This window comes from Chaetura pelagica, unplaced genomic scaffold (genome assembly GCF_000747805.2).
Source record: "Chaetura pelagica isolate M959 unplaced genomic scaffold, ChaPel_1.0 scaffold48, whole genome shotgun sequence".
Taxonomy (NCBI): Eukaryota; Metazoa; Chordata; class Aves; order Apodiformes; family Apodidae; genus Chaetura; species Chaetura pelagica.
In genome coordinates this window covers 3,487,170-3,504,873 of record NW_009954241.1, presented here as the reverse complement: position 1 = coordinate 3,504,873, position 17,704 = coordinate 3,487,170, and the positions used below count along the sequence as shown (strand labels likewise).

The 17,704-nt window shown below is 34.7% G+C and overlaps 1 protein-coding gene across 1 annotated transcript in view; it reads right to left on the bottom strand.

Moving 5' to 3' along the window:
- Positions 1 to 17,704, bottom strand: part of PPP4R4 (protein phosphatase 4, regulatory subunit 4) — a 64,110-nt gene that overhangs the window by 19,009 nt on the left and 27,397 nt on the right. Inside the window, exons 4-10 of the mRNA XM_010003731.1 lie at positions 13,812 to 13,959; positions 13,049 to 13,122; positions 10,823 to 10,929; positions 8,294 to 8,401; positions 4,129 to 4,250; positions 3,097 to 3,219; positions 806 to 975 (exon numbers count right to left, since the gene is read on the bottom strand). Of these exons, the coding sequence (XP_010002033.1) occupies positions 806 to 975; positions 3,097 to 3,219; positions 4,129 to 4,250; positions 8,294 to 8,401; positions 10,823 to 10,929; positions 13,049 to 13,122; positions 13,812 to 13,959 (852 nt within the window). The remainder of the gene's footprint in view (positions 1 to 805; positions 976 to 3,096; positions 3,220 to 4,128; positions 4,251 to 8,293; positions 8,402 to 10,822; positions 10,930 to 13,048; positions 13,123 to 13,811; positions 13,960 to 17,704) is intronic.

The following is a 17,704-nucleotide window of genomic DNA, read 5'->3' as shown; positions in this document are numbered from 1 at the left end:
TTTAGTTACAACCGGCAAGATGCTTGGGAGGGTACAGGTTGTGATTCTAAAGAAGTGTGGCATTTTTGATGGCTGTGTCAACACACCGGAACCCTACAAGTTCTGGAGTTGAACACAAACTGGAGACTTCAAAAACAAATAACATTTTAGCAAACAGCAAAGCAAGCATCTGAATTCCAACATAATTGTGTGTGTATATACCTTGTTTTTACTCAAATAAATGAACAGATGTCTACCTACATACAGGGTGCTTGCCTTTTAAAGGCTGAATAAAAATAATTGTCTACTGGCTCTTGGTACAAACATATTTTCTTTAAATAGAAAAGCAGAATGTCAAAATATAAAGCAGATTTACAGAAACATGCGTGGTAAGTTTAAAGACCTCACACCAACTTGAAAAGACTTTCTGTATTGAGGGAGGAACAAAATTAAAACATTAACCTAACCATTCACAGTCAGTCCTCAACTACCTGGAATGCTGTGACACATGGGAAATGTGAAAACTTAGCTTTGAGACTGAGGACTCTGTTTCACAGCCATTGTCTCATTTTTGTGCTCTTAACACAGCTCCCCCTCAGTCAAAATTTGCCAACAGTTTTCTGAGGCTCTGCAAAGTGGAATCTTTCCTGGTATCTCTTTTGGACAACATCTACATTAAACTACTAACTCAAAATGTCCCGGGGAGAGCTAGAATCTAGTTAACAATGTACAATTTGGGAATAATTTCTCTATCACTCAATGCAGTACTATTTACTGCAATACATTCACAACACTAATGAGTTAGCCTTAAATGAATGTTACTTACTGGGAAATTGTAAGCACAATTCTTCCTCACTAAAATATACTTCTTTTCCTGTTCCACAGTTTGAAGCTGTAGTTGATTATCATTGTGTCCATTTTCCTGCTGTAAACCCAGAGTGGAAAGCTTCTTATAAAATTCCAAAAACCTCAAGTGCTGTTCAGGAGTAAAAATGCCTTAAAAAAAAAAAAAAAAAAAAAAAAAAGTGTACTTTCCTCATTACAAATGCTATTAATAATGTTTCAAAACAAATCTTATTTACAAATCTGTCAAATATGTCAATTTCTACCCTTCCTTCCCCCTGTGTTGAGTCTAGCAGAGTATCATCAATACACATTATACAGAAAAATTGATTACAGAAAATGGACACCTAACAGTGAACCTTCATTTCTGTTTAGATAATTCTTGAAATACTGAAGACATTATCTGTAGGACTGTGAATCTGTTTGTTCCACTAGCACTATTTTTTTTCTTGATTAAACTTTTAGATCTTAATGGAACTCAGTCCCATGAAGAATGCATGGCTGCAGAAAGTTGAAAAATTAGACCATGTTGCTACAGATAATAAAAAGGCATAAGAGTTAAAGCAGGAAACAGAACACACTGGAATGCAACTAGCAGGATGACTTCAAAAATTACAAATAGCTTACTAAGTACATTACTAATAAGAGAACTGTCAAGGAAAGGCTTAGTTTCTACTCAAAAGAGTGAGGAAAGCTCTCAGAGACTGGTACCCAAAAGGCTGAAATACCTAATGCTTTTACTTTCTTACTGAAATTCTACTAGTATCATCAGGCTTAGTAATATTAAACACAGTGACAAAGATTCAAACTTTGAGAAGGAACAGGTCAGTCAATACTTAAACATGAGATGTTTTTGAAATGTGCAGGTTCAGATGTGCTTCACTATAGTATTTCAAGTACTAGCTACTGAAATCTTAAATAAATGAGATACCAGACTAGAAAAGAGTTGAAGTGGTACTGATCTTCAATACTTAGACAATGGAAGGCCAAGCCATTTAATAGATCAGTCGTGTTATTTAAAAAATGAGAACAAAAATCAAAAAGTCCACTTGTAAATACCAAAAAGAATACAAGAAAACAAGTAGCAGCCAAGATGGCAAAAGTAAAGCCAGTCAAACTGATTCCATTTCCTGCTGGATCCTACTGGATAACAGGACCTGTGAATACAAAAGATGCAGTGAGGTCATGCTTTTCACAAGCAAGATAAGGGATCAGGAAAAAGAGATGAAAAACCAGAAAGGTGTTTCAAAACTCTTTGGAAAAACAGGAAAGAGAAAGTTACTGAGAGCTTACTGACATGACTCACATCCTAGTTCTGGTACTACTCAGTATTTTCAGTGGCTTTTTGGATGTTGGATTAGAGACTTTGCTTATCAAATATTCTGATAACATCGCAGTTTTTCATGCTGAAAAAAGTAAATAGCAATATAGCTTGCAAGACACATGAAGTTACTCTTTCAACTTGCCAGAGTTCAGCAACTGAAGTCATTTAACCTAGAGAAAAGAATACTGGGAAGATATGATTAAAACAGAATGGACTGCTCTAGGTGTACGTTTCTGTACGTAACAGTTTGACACTGTGGGACAGCCCTTTTGTAGTGCAGCAACGGTCACTTTGATAGTCTCTAACAAAATCATTAAGGATTATCTATGATATGTAAGAAAGATCAAAAGGTTTAAGAGTCATTCTGTGTTGTCTCTCCCCAGGTAAGCTCTGTGTAGAGGGTATATGGTGGGCAAAATGATCAAGAGAAGATCTGTGTGCTCAAGTGAAAACCACAAAAGTTATGGGTACAGATTAGGTCTCAACTGCAGCTGGGAGTCCACATGCTGTCACGTCTCCTTCTACCCTGAAGTTCCTCATGGGCCACTCCCTGTGCTGTGCCCCAAAAAGGACATCAAACATAAAAGTGAACATACACAGTTAACATCATGCTGTGTTTTCAAAGTTTTCCAGTTTCAAAAATTCAGTCATAGAATTCAGTCCAGAATATCCAAAAAGGACTCAAAGTCAATCAGTCAAACCAATAAACACAAACCACTCTGTTTCCATCTCTGACCCTGTCTAAACATAAATAATCCAATAAACAGATACCCAAAGCAGACATTCAGAAAAGCCAGTATTTATGCAATAGATTATTTCAGACTTTTACTTCCTTTCCTAACTATCATTTCATTTGATACATTCAGATCTGGATGTTCGCCAAGGACCCCCAATTCTCCAGTCTTCCCTCTCTTTTAAGATTTTTTTTTTAAAAGAAGATTAAATCATACCGTATAATCCATTACATAGTTTCCCTAAATGGAAAGACAAAGAAAGTAGGATAGATTCGTCTGCTTTGAAGGATTTTTCACAGAATGATTTCACTAAGGGGAGCACAGTTTGACTCCTATCATCTGAAAAACACAAGAAAGTTTCAAGTTAGCTATGACAAACATGCTACCATAAACTAGGCAATAAATTTTAACACCTCTGTTTTGTTTGTATGGTTTTTTTTAGGGAAAAGGAATCCCACAGTAACAGATGAGACAGACAATAAAAGAAAAGTGACTAACTTTATTCACCAAGAATACAGGGAGACAAAGAATACTGCGGGATTCCTAGAGCAAGATTCCTACCATAGTAGTAATACGGGGAGATCAAGACCAAACATGAACATGACAGTAAAAAGAAAAATCTGGACAAGTTGGAAGTGAATTTTTCCAACCTAATAAGAAGAGGTTGAAAATCTTTCGGTAAACAATAAATTCCCAGAGAAACAAAATAATGAAGGGCGGGGAAAAGAAATAATTTAGAAATTAAATTTAAATCCAAGCACTCTGCCTTCTTACAAAATAAAGGAGCAATTGTTCAAATAAATTTATGGGGTTTGATTTGTTTGAAATATAAGCATTGTATTTTTAAATGTTCAAGTTTTAAAGGGATTAGGTTTTTTTTCATGGCTAATCAACAACAAACTTCAGCAAATACGTTTGAACAAAATATTGACCTGAAACAATATTTTTAAATTGTCAGAAAGAAAAGCCAGGATACAATTTTGGGTCATCTACCTTCAAAAAGTTCATTTTGCAGCTCAGCCACAAAACCAAAAGCCACACAAACCAAATTTCTAGAAACACATTCCTTACAAACCTGTAAATAACCCCTGATTGCTTTCTCTAAGTTGTTGGGGTTTTTTCAATATATTTCAACATAAAACCAGAAATCTCTGAAGAATGCAGACAGAGCACAAAGCATTTAAATACATTTATAAGATGCATTAAAGCATTAAAAACTGGGCTAGTAAGCCTGAAGTGAATTCTTACCTGCATCAAACATCTCAAGCAGATTCACCAACGTCTCAAAGGCTGCAAGGCGCACGCTGCTGCCCTCATCTCTTGCCAGTTCTACCAACTCAGGAAGCACCACAGTTTTTGTTAGGTCTGTCCTGCAAAGTGAGGCAAGCAGTCAAGAGCACACCTATAATGAAACAATATTGCCACAGCAGAAGAGAATACTTCCCTGACATGCTCATTTGGATATTTTTTGGGGTAGCCGAGAAAGAAAAACTGACAAAGTTGTAAGGAAATGAAAATTACACAAAAACCTCCAATCAATCTCAAGATTTTTTGTCACCCAACGAAACATGCGAGTTTAAAATGCAAAAATTCATCAATAAAAGTGTTCAGATTAGCTCAAAATAAATCAGAGAAAATGCAATCTGAAAAAAACTCAAAGAAGACAGGCTACCTCTCTGTGTCACTAAGAAAACTCTTCCAATCAAACATATGGAATCTGCTCATTGCCATGATCCAAAGCCAAAAATTATTAAATATGATTGAAGTGTCTGGATAAGACTTCTTCACAGAATGCAGGAAACTACTGGTCAGTGAAAACATGGTTTGCCAGTTGGTCCAAGTAGTAGCTTTTAGGCTTGTTTTGAAGTAGTAAAGAAAGGGTTCTGCTTGTCTCTTTTTGCTGTGGTAATGACTAGCGCTGTCTGCAAGTGTGATGCTCGTGACAACTCAAATCTATACACTGGCAGCAGATTGCTGTATTAGGGACTCACTTTGAAATCAGCATTTATTTAATTAGAGGTGACTAAGGAGGAATCAAGTACTCTTGACACAGAAATATTTGTGCAGTGATGTGATTGGCATAAGTAAGACGTAAAGAGAGTTGCTTCTTGGAAGACAAGTACAGCTTCTGTAGAAGTTACCAAACAGCTTCATTTCCCTGGTTCTTGATTTCTTTAAGAGATTAGAAAGATCTGTTCTGCAGCCCTACAGCCCACAACTGGGAAGACACACCCAGTATTTCCACCATTTTTTTCCTGTCATGCTCATTTTTTTATTTATAGTAGCCGAGCTTCCTAGTGTTTGAATTTGTCTGCATTTGAGTTAAGAAGCCCATTTTGTCCTCTTCTGCATATGAGCTCTTGGTCTGCTCATCAGTAAGTGAAAGCTCTTGTAAGCACCACAGCTCAAAAATGGGATCTCAGCAGTTTATAATCACTAGAGATCTAGACTTCAAGATTTACTCTTCCAAAAACATAAAACTACAGGGAAAAACTGATCAAATTACATGACATTAGCATTAATCGAGACGACAAAATCAAAACTATGTTTGACATTTGGAGCAACTGTGCACAAAGAGTTCAGAATATGTAATTTCAATCACAATGTTTAATACAGAATTGATCACAACCTCCAAGATGACACATTTTTACTGAACTACCCAAAAATATCCCTTCCAATCAGACTAAACAATGAACAGCTGTCCCTTTTGTAAGTTGATATAAAGAATAACACTTTCAAATGTTTATATTCAGCAAAGTGATTTGCACATTACACTTTACTATTGTTAACAGCAAATGAAGATGCAGTTTAACTAGTATTCTTCCCAAAAGATGATTAATCATTCATATGAAATTATGTGAAAAAATTTAGTGGTAATGTCACTATATAGCATTGGGATGGTTTTCACATTAAGCCTTTGACATTTACCTAAAAGTATGCTTATTTCTGTGTATTTGTCTTTATTTTCCTACTACCTATTCATCCTCAACATGAAACACTACAGTAGTTTACATACCAAAAATATCAACAGCTCACCACTTGTTAGGAGATAAAAGAGTAAAGCATCTAAATCATGGGGAAGGGACTAGAGAAAACCTGAGAGACAGTGAGCAGTGTACCTAACCTACTAAAAATAAATATTGGGGAGGAAAAAAAGAAAAATATACAGAATGTATAACTAATTAATAACTGAGTATTTAGTAATATTAAATCAGTATTCTAAGGCTGATTAAATTGCCAGAAATATTGTCATTTGCTGCTGTATAACACCCATCTTGGTTTAGGACATTCAATTCCCAGGTATAATACATTTGATTTAGTTAACAAATAAAACTGCTGAAAGCAGATTCACACAAACTGTGAGTGCTCCTAAAAGCTCCCACTGAAACAATTTTTTGGTTTTCAACAGACTGAGCCACACAGAGCAAGGCAATCTGTGCAGCTGTACATTTTAAAACTTAAAATAAATGTCCAGTTATATGTGAAAGAAATATTCTTTAACTATACATATATCCTAGATAAGAGTCATTTTACTCAGAATAACCTACTTAGTTATTTTTAAAAGTTATTTTGCTGTATTACATGTCACAAGTAATTTTCTAAGCCAAATTAATATGATTGCTTCTCAGCTCTCAACTATTGCAGAGGTTAACTGAGAAGGTTAGAGGAATCCATGGAAATGCAGACTGTACCTCAAATAAGACACCAAAAAAAGATCTCGTGGGCTTGAGCAATAACAAATGAGAAAGAAGGAAAGAAGGTGATAGAGACAGACATGAACATACGGCCAAGGAATGGTCAGGAGAGGAAAGGCTCAGTAGATATGGATTAAAAAAAACCCCAAACTGGTCAATCTTTAAAGATAAACAGAACCCTCTTTTTCTTTCATCTTTAATCTCCATTAAACAGAATTCAGCTTTAAGATACACAAAGAGACTTGTGTAGTAAAAATAAACAAAAGCTCAAATTATTCAGTAATTCAGTTTAGTAAAATGTGTGTTAAATTTTCAGTTTTACAAAAATCAACAATATCTACTTCCTTTTCTGTAGTCACGTTATTTTAAATCCAAAGCAGTCCAATATGGAAAACGTTAAAATTTTGACTGTGCTAACCTGTGTTTTGTTATACAAGAAAGTAAGGAGAAAGACAAATTAATAACTGTACTAAGATGAGTAATATTGTGTTTTCACATTATTCACATCCTCTGAACGTTTTCAGGACAAGGACCTTGAAGGAGAGCTGCATAAAGCCCACATATAAAATGAGTTTGTATGCAATAAACACAATTTTATCTAGAAATCTAGAAGTTACTATCCTGCATGCTTTACCAAAACAAAGTTAAATTAATTATATGGCAGTAACACTTAGTTCTTGAAATGAATATTCATTCCCTGTATCTGAATAAGCTAAAACACTGTCTGAACAAAGACCTTCCCAGTATTCCATGGCTGAAGGGACAAGTGCACTGTTTCAGGAATTTCTGGTGGTTTATTTCCCATTGTTTGTTTGTTTGATTTGGGGGGGGGGTTTAAAGTAATAAGTAACACCGAATCTAAACCACAACACAGTTTTCCATGAAAATAACATCAATCATCCCACAGTCATAGGAAGGCATCTTTTCCACCAACACAGTATTAACCAACTAAAGTGCATCTTTACCATATCTTTCAAATTACATTTCAGATTAAGCCTGATCCTTGAATCTGCTCATAAATTCACAGTTTTAAAGGCCAGAGGTACTCTTATCTCATTTATCCCTGCTTGTGTAACACAGGGCAGGGAACTTTATGCTTTCTTCAAGTCTAGAAGAGACGTTACTGCTTTTTTTTGGGTTTTTTTTCTGACACAGTAACAGGTGGACAGACCTGGAATTTTAAAATATTTTCATTTAGGGACCAGTCCTGTATAGGTAGTCAACATGTTCTATTTATTAAAATAAAAGTTTTGACTTTTTCTATTCCTAGACGCGCACTATTGAAGGTCTGCAAGCTTAGTGTGAAAGTTGATCCTGAACTGAAATTTGCTTACAAAACACATTCAGCATCCTTTCACAAAAAACTCTACAGTAATTATTAGAAAATGCTAATACTTGCCATAATCCTCTTTCATTTTTAAAAAAGCCTAATGATATCAAATGATACAAATGGATAATTGAAATTATTTCAAGAAGCTATAGATGAACTCATTGCTTACCAAAAAAAATGCTGTAGTTCAGCAATTTTACTATCAGAGAGACATAAAAATTTGAAAATGAGACAGATGCCAACAGCCAATTCCTAAGAACACATCTGTACACTCCAAATACAGTATACATGAATTAAGTTAGAAATCTTAAAAAAAGGTTTTAGATTGCCATTAAATATTTTAGAGCAAGATTTTGCATAAAGAAGCAGTTATGCAAATTGTACTCACCCTACTCCTTGAGCTATATGTTCCAATTGCCGACACATGCAGGCTCTCACTTCATACTCCACATCCTGGCAGAGTGATTTTACCAGTGGAAGAATCTCTCTTTTAATACTGAAATGCAAATATTTTAATTAATATACAGAATATCTAAAATCCACTCTGAAGTATTCAAATTTTTCCCATATATTATTTCTGATGGCATTTTTTTTAAACAGATAATGTATCGCACATGGCAGAGGGTTTTTCTGAAAATGTGTGATTATAAAAGAATATTGTACATCAGACAAAAGTATGTGCTATAATGAAAGGAAGGAGGATTATTTCTAGTCATTATCATTTCCTGCTATTTTTTAGCTACAAAAATAGTAAGTAGACTTAGAGATGCTGTCCTCATTTAATAACCATCTTCAGTATAATTTCTGAACAGCCACACTAAGCATACAAAGAATTATATAAATGGAAGTGCAAATTCCAATTAATTGTCTCCAATATCTCATCTTTGGAATGCATGTAGCACCAAAAAGATGCTTGGGAAGAGAGTAGAAAAAGAATTTGAGATTAAAAGCTTCAGTACTGAAATGCCTTTAAGCAAGTAAACCCAAGTATTCATTTAAATCAATGGCAGACACAAAATAACTATTTTGAACTCCATTTAAGTAAAAACACATAATAAAACTTGGCAGAACCAGCCATTGTGTTTCCTTTCACTGCCTGGGATGCTGTCATGTGTATTCATAAAATATCTCTATCCAAACCCTTATGTTGTTGCAAAACTCAAGAGAAATAGTATGAAGCCACAGACAAGCACATTTTCAAGGCAGCTTGCACGGCCCCCATTCATCCTAGTGAAAACTAATTCACTTCTCACAGCAAAATTTGGCTTCAAGTTTCAAAAACTGTACAATGTCTTGGGAGTTTGGCATTTTAGAATACTCTGAAGTAGGGACTAATTCCAAAAAAGGCTTTTAACTAGCTGCTGGAACAGAGGATAGAAAAACTAATGCTCTATTCCAATGTCAGGACTTTTTCAATACTGTCAAAAATAAACTGGGAGGGAAATGTGAAAAAAAAGGGTTTTAATTATAGTATAAATGTTATGATGAAAAATGGTGTCATTCTGAAGAAGAATGTGAACATGTGATTATATTCTGCCTGTTCCCGAGGCCAAACACGTCTCCTGAGCCTATACAAAGACCCCTCCTACAATCAAAATGAGAGTGTGTCATGAACCTTGCTCAGCCCACAAAATTCTAAACCTGTGGATCCAGGCCTCTTTTCAATCCTCTGAATCACACTCAGAGCCCTGTAACAGAGGATCAGTGTGTACCAGAAAATTCTCAGCCACCTTTTTAACATGTAGCTTGTGTACAGAAATGGTACTACCATCAGTTCACTGTAAGAAGTAGGGGTTTCCTACTTCTGAAGAGCAAGGAACCATATTCAAGAGTCCAGCAAAAGAAGGTATGATTTTTTGAACTTACTACGGCTAACACTATTATAATTTCTCATAAGCTTCCAAGTGATCTTGAAGATTTGAAGGCTTTGGTAGCAGCCTAAAAAAATACTACTTTGACATGTTCATTAGCTTTTTTTTCCATGTCCAACAAGTGTAGCCGACATAGCCAATGAAGGCACAGATAGCTTCCTTTTGGTTGTTTCTAGTTCTTTTTTATTGAAGAAAAATATAATAATTTAAAGAAATTTATTCCCAAATATCTTGTCATATGGTCCTATTAATCTATTTTGTTATGCTGAATTCTTGCATTTTGGGCCAGATCAAAATCATTATTAGAGAGCAGTTCCTCAACCAGACACTTTCTATGCTTCTAGTAGCCCTCGGTGGATTTCCTTTGTAACGCAAAAACCACATGTGGCCAGTTGCCTGGATAGGAAACACATCTGGTGAAATGCTGCTCCTAGAGTAAACGATCAAAAGAATGTAGCACATCAACTGCTTTGGGCAGGTAAGTTATTCAGATTTACTTTCATCATTTACTTCCCTCATCTGCGCCACTGTCCAAACCCACAGACACTGAATCAAAGAGATGGATAGTAACAGGCAACAACAGTGGCTCCTGATACAACTCAATATAATTTGGGATAGAAAAAATACATCTATGTGGTAAATTCACTTAAACAAAGAAGAAGTTAGGAACGGGATTCTTCTCTTAATGACAACAAAATCTAAGGTAATGAAGGTATGTTTTGTCTCTGTCAGTTGAGAAGTCCACCGTTTGGGTTATTTCCTAGTAAGAATAACATTGTGGAAGAATGGCATGGAAATGGTACTCATGCAAACCTGTGGAAGAACATACAAAGTTTTAAACTGATGAACATCAGCAAGTGTGAATATGCTAGTTACATAATGAACATTTTTTAAAATTATTAATTCATATCAAGATAAAGAAATCTGCACTAAAAAAGCATTTCATTTTTACAATGAATTTTACTTTTCTTGTAATATTTTTTGCCCACTCACAAAGAAATACTGGTGTGTGCTATGAAATTAAAATATGTGCACAGTCTACTTACATATGAGCTTCAAATTTGTTAGCTAATTTTCCCATGATTTTACAACTAACTAAGCGGGACTGAAGTGTTTGAGAAAGCTGTGCTTTGGATACAAGTGGATTCAGGATCTATATGAAAGAAAAAAGAAAAAACATGAACAGTAAATTATATATTCCCCTTCTTAAAAAAAAATCTAGGAAAAACATTTCCAAATGTCACCTACCCCTTTAATGGAAATAATCAGTACTAACAATAATGATGCCTACATACAGTAATAGTCTACTGGAAACCTGTATTTAACATTCAGTGCTAATTATAGCATATTAAACTCATATCTTGGCCCAAACAGTAGTTTATGATTCACATCACCACCACAGTTTTACATCTGTCTATTTGTGTCTTTATTTTCAGACTAAGTTGTATATGAATATTTACAGCTATTAGCTGGTAATTTTTACAGAAGTTGTTAAATATATTCCTGGTTATGAAAAAAAATAAATGCAGAGAAAGGAAAAGGAAACCTCTCTGAGGTTATTTACCATACATTTTCCCAGGAAACACCACTTTTCATATAAGGTTTTGAGGCAACAATCTCTCTCAGTTATGCATACTTTGGGGATCCATACAGATACAGAAACCCTGCATCTTTATTGGAGCTCTGCTGTCATTTGTTGGATGATGCCAGAATCAAACTGAGAAAGACCTCCAGAACACAATATTTTGATATACATTTTTTCACAGAAATAATCACAGAAATCCAGGTGCCAGGCCAAGAGGAACACTGCAGAGAATTATCTCCTGTAGCCTGCCACACAGTTCCCCGATCAATCTCTTTTGCAGAGCTCCACAATGGATAATACAAAGCCTCTGAGGGTCCAACAATATTCTAAAAGCATTTTTCTTCTCTTTTTACAAGCTGAAATTTTGAGGTGAGAGAGTCTTACTAGTGTAAGGACAAATAGGCTACTCAGACTAGAATTAGTACATAAAGCACATGTCTAGCTGTAACATCACATAAAGAAACAGATCCGTAATTATCTACAAAACTGAACATTACTTATTGAGTCTTTGAACTGTGACAGAAAACACACCATGATGAGTAATACTAACTCCAATCACTGACCAAAACAAAGTCTCTCCCATGAAGTGGCCACTGCCAGAAGGAGGATGCTACTGGGTTTGGCCCTTGGTCTGACACAGAGTTCTCTTCTCGTGTCCTTGAAATCTTTGACTATTATTTTAACTTACAAAAAAAAATTAACAACTGGAATATTCCAAGTTTTCTGATACAAAGATCCTTCAAGTAACACAAAAGGCCCCTCTTGATATTCAGGTTTCTGTATGGCTGCAGAATCAACACTGCTTTATCAGTTGAGATTTTTCCAAAGCAAATTTTTTTGGCAACTTGCAAATGCATTCCTAGAGACAAATCAGGGGAGAAGCTCCATCTTGTTAAATGGCATCTTTAAAGTTAAATTATAATTAGATTTTGAAGGTGACTAGAATTAGTTATCTTTCTTTTTACAACCCTTGTTTTCACCCTTTAGAAGCTTATTTTTTAAACAGTGCTGGATTTTGATTACTCACTAATTCTAATAAGTATTTTTATACTTCGCAATCATATATTTAAATGTCCATATTTTTAAAATTATAAACACAGTAAAATATGCCTGTTGCAAAGCTTTTAAACTTGATGAAATATGAATACTCAAAACAAAAGCAAGTAAATTAGCTGAGTAAAGGGGAGTGACATTATGACTTAGTAACATCTTCTTCCTCTTTTTTGAGCTACACAGTGAAAAATTAAGAGTCATTGCAGTGCATTACGCTTTTGGTACATCAAGAACACTGAAACACACAATGAAATAGACCTCTAGCATTTTGTCTCATTTAGCAGAAAGCAGAATTAACAAATAAAATGTAGTTTCTTAATGGAGACACAGGATGAAAGACTATCTTGTAAACCAAAACAGGATACATGAAAATTTGTTTGAAAGAATACAAAGTGCAATGGAAGTACTACAGTAAATAGTCTTCATTTACTGAAGAACACTAATATTTTATAAGGCGACATTCCTGTCTTGCCTTTTAGCACATGCTTCTCTTCAGTATGTTCCAAAAGCACTACAGTTTCTCACAAGCCTTAAACTGCCACAAATCTTACTGAAGTAAAAGGGACTTGCAGGGAAATACCATCTCACAAAATATTGTTAATTCTTGTTAGCGTAGGTAGGATAATATTATTACCTCATGTCTGACAGTCTCTTTTGGTAAAGCTTCTATTACAGCAAGTAGAGTTTCCAGCCATGCATTGCTGACACCTGCTAGTAAGAAAGGGGTTATATGTTATGTTGTACATAGAATGAATATAACACATCACTTTTGCAGACTTCGTTCTCCCTTTTTACACACACCTCTTCAAGAAGCTATGTATCTGAAAGCCACTGAATTAACTAAATTAACATTTGAGATATCAAACCATGAAGTAAGATAGGTGAGAAGCAAATTCTGTCCCCATTTCTTTTACCTTTTCAATTCCTGTACAAAAACAATAATGAACCTGTTTGTTTTGAAAAGACATTTCCCTCATTTAGAAGCATATTAATTTTTTTACACCCCCTGAAACTTTCTAGTTTTACAAGAAGCCTTTTTTTTTTTCCTTTGCATCTTAGAAACAGTGCCATATAATTTAAAAAAACAAAGTAATCACAGAAGAAACATCAACCACACCCCCTCCATTTCCTAAGCCACAAAATTCTGGTACTTCAAGTAGAAGCTCAGACTCAGTAACAACTTCAGGATTTAGTCCTTCAGACACAGTGATTTTGTTTGCTTTCATCAGAATTACATTTAAACACCAGTACATAAGTGGTCAGTCTTTTCATTCATGCAAGCCTAGATACAAAGTCACGACGAGTTTCACTCACTGCTTTACACAGTGTTGTACCGTCACTCAGGAAACAAAACATAGAGAGGTAATCAGGCATCAGCATAGCTGTACAGCCCTGACCTGCATCTCTGTGTTCCAGGTGCTGAAGAATGATGTGTAGGAAGGAGTGGGAATACGTGTGAATGGACACCGACTCCTCTTGCAGAATAGTCAAAAATGAAACAGCAGCTGTTAACTGCATTTCCGCTCCTGCAACATGCAGCACCTCCTGTATAATTACAAATTATATCAATTTAGAGCATGAGGCAGAACATTCACACATTTACATTCACTTTTAAAAGTGAACATGCAGCAGCCTGGGTAAACTACAAAATTGGCTGTAAAGTTATTTTCTCTTAACAGCAACTACTTCAAGATATTCAAATCTCTTGCATTATAGCATGAACCTTTCAAGAAAAATAATTATAATTTCTTTGTGACTTTCGTTTTCATCAATGCACATCAGTGGATTTTTGTTCTTTACAAAATAACAGGTAAAAACAGACCAGCCAATAATTGCAATTCTGTTGTTTATGCACATGAATTAAAAGGAAGTATTTCATTTATCTAGTGAGATGCTAAAACAGCAGGAGGCAATTGAAATGTTGTCCCTTGCCAACTGACACAGAATACAAATGAAAATTTTTCTATATAAATGTAGTCTTAAGAATAAAGCAAGACGGACTGGAATATTTATCTAGGTAACACAGCATTTACTAGGACTTAGTTTCAAGATCTAGGAATATAATTAATTAGGCTGTCTTTAAAAGCATCAACTGAAAAGTGAAACAGAGAAAATACAGAAAATGAAATATTACAATTTTTTTTGTATGAAACAAAGAGGAAATTTAAATTCCCACACAAAAGAGCTTACAGGGTGCAATCTATGACATAGCATTAATTTTAAGTATGTAGATAACTATCAGCTAGGTGAAAATTCAGGTTTTTTTACTTCTCTAAACATATTTATCTCATGAAAAAATAAATTGCATTTTTCTACTGCCAAAGCACTACACTCATTTTACAAGCAATTCCAAAATAAGTAAGTTTAAAACCCATCCTTCCTATTTAACATTTTCTGTATGAAGTTTTGTTTCTTTTTTTGAAGTGCTTGAGATTGTTTTCTCAGATCACATCTCAAAACTCAATTATAAGCTAATACTTATTTTAAATAATCACTCTAGACCAGGTTAAGAAAATACCCATTATGCACCTAAGTATGAAACAGCAGAGAAATTACGCTGAGAAAATACAGTTTGCAGAGAACACCTGAGAAATTATTTAGCAGTATTTGCTTACATCAAATTACAAGAAGTTTTCATTAAACAGATGTCAACCAGTTTGTGTGCACAAACGTATAATTTTTAGTTTACCTGATTTCAAAGATAACCATTATTATCTCTCAACAGGTGTCACAGTTCACAGCCATGTATATGTGTAAAAACTCTCTCTGTGCCCATGATCCCTCACATGAAAAAAACAAACAGCACTGAGCAGTATACCAATCCAATTATGGTAGAATATCTGTATTCAATAGCCTTAAAACCACGTTCTTCTGATCTCCACAGCCTGTCTCTGTCCTGCTTCCTCCATTGTTATTACAGTAGCCACAGGCAAGGATAAGGACACTTACCAGTTTTGTAATTTGAATGTTTCTGGGCTCAGAATACCTGAGCATACTGTCCTGGGGTTTTCGCTTCCACTTACTAAAAAAAAACCAACAAACCCCAAAACAATCAAAAGAACTATCTACACACTGTAGATGCTAATACACCCCAGTGCAGACCAGAACATAATGGAGGTGAATTCAATTTTACATACATATTCACTTTGTATGTGACACAAACAGGGCTACTTACTCTTAAATAAAGTTTCCAAATAGTCTTCTCCACAGATCCACACAACTCTGGACAGTCATGTGTGAGAACCCATTCTCTGGATGTGCCTCCTCATGGACCTTGGGAGTCACTGAAATGTAAATTTCTAGACTGCCTGCATTGATGTTTGCACTCAGAACTGCATAGTTCCACATAGAAGATGTATGTGTCACCCCTTCTAATTCCATTTGCATTGAACTCAAGTTGAGCAACTTAAATTTACTCATTAAAAATTATTTATTTAAAAAGTAATGTATTGTTCTATACATGGATTCACCACTGTGGAGAAAAAAAGCTTTTCATCTCTATCTTATTCAGACAAGTATTTAATGGACCTTAAGAGTATTAACATTTTCTTCAACTATGCTAATATCTACAAGTTAAATTCAGGCACCAAAACTTGAAAAATGTATGAAGTCTGGCTTATTTCATCAATTGGAAATAAGAAAATTCACCTCTAGTTTAACACACTTTGTGTCCTGCAGCAACAGAATTCTCCTGAAAGAATGCTGCAAGCAAAAATATTGTCAAGTGTTTTAACAACTTTGTTTACACAACAGAAATCTCCATTTAGGACTAGAAAGACACATAAATAATGGGGATTACAGAAGCTCAAAGATACAGTATGGATGGATCTTAAGATCAACATCAGGTATAAAGGTGAAAATCACCCCATCTCTCCTTAAACTATAAAATCAACTAGGAAAAATAAAAAGGTTTCAAGGGGAGACTGATACACTAAGAAAATAAGTAACAGTGAAAATGAGTTTGGAACTAATCAGAGAGCATCAAACAAGGCTTCATGTATGCACTGCAAAAAGAGTAGCTATAGTGTGCTGCAATCACAGCAGCATTTGAAAAGATCACTTTATTAGTTAATCAGACACCTGGTATCTTCTTCTACTGCTTCAAGTGGCAGTGCCCAAAATACTGCTAACATCATTTGAAAGGAGCCATTTGATGCACAAGAAGAAATGCTGAGAAGAGTACCTGAGCTTTTCCTAAATCTGCATTTCAATGACTTCCAAGGTTCATAAGCAGGTGCACACAGAAATCCAGAGAGTGGGGATCGTTATGCAAAAGAACCCATATGAGGATTTCATTTTAACTGTAGAACTTATTTTTTAAAAAATATTTCATAACCTCATTCCTACATTAACATCTAAATTATACAAAATGTATTTGTTTTATTAGCATCACCAAAACACTGACATCCAATATAACCATTACTTAGATCTGGCATATTTTTTGGTATATTGTATGTTTGATTTTCAGAATAGAAACTCATTAAATATATAAAGAGCCTCTGATATAATTTTAATTGAATTTGGTTTAAGTAATTAGAAGAATTTTGCATATATACATTTCTATATTTACTTACAGAAGTAACTAGTGTTATCAATTTCTAACAAAAAAATGAAAATTCATCATGTATCAATACAGACCATTCCTTGCATTTATTTTTTCCTGTATCTGTTCTATCCTAAACTCTAAGCAAAACAGTATTTACTTGTGCTTTTGGGTTTCTGCAAGTAGGCTAAATAAGGACACTGATTTCCCTACCCAGTTGGTGATAATACTTGCAAATAAATAGCATCCTTAAACTACTATACAACTCATTTTTCATGTGCAAATTTGAATTCACAAATGATTTTTCCCAACCTACAGAAACAAAACCAAGTGCAGTAATTCAAGTCATCTTATTTCGTTGCATGTGCAAGAGTCCAACTGCAGCTGAGTTCAATTATGCCTTTATAGACTGTAACAGTTTCCATTTAATGATCAGGACTATTCCTTCAGTAAAAACAAGGATAAGAAAAAAAATAAAAATAGGCCAAGTAGTTAATGATGCCAACTACTGTCTTGCAGTTCAAAGTACAGTGAAGATGAGCACAACATAACTGTTCTCTTTCAGATTAAATAAATACTAGATAAAGGAACACCATTTAAGGACCTGCTTTATATAAGTATAGCCACAGAAATAAATTTAACTCATCTATATTGCAGAAAGTTTTAATTTATAAAGCTTGAAACTGAAAGGAACACTTAGATTTAGACTGACCTCATTATATTTCACTTTCACCTCTGCCTTGAGCC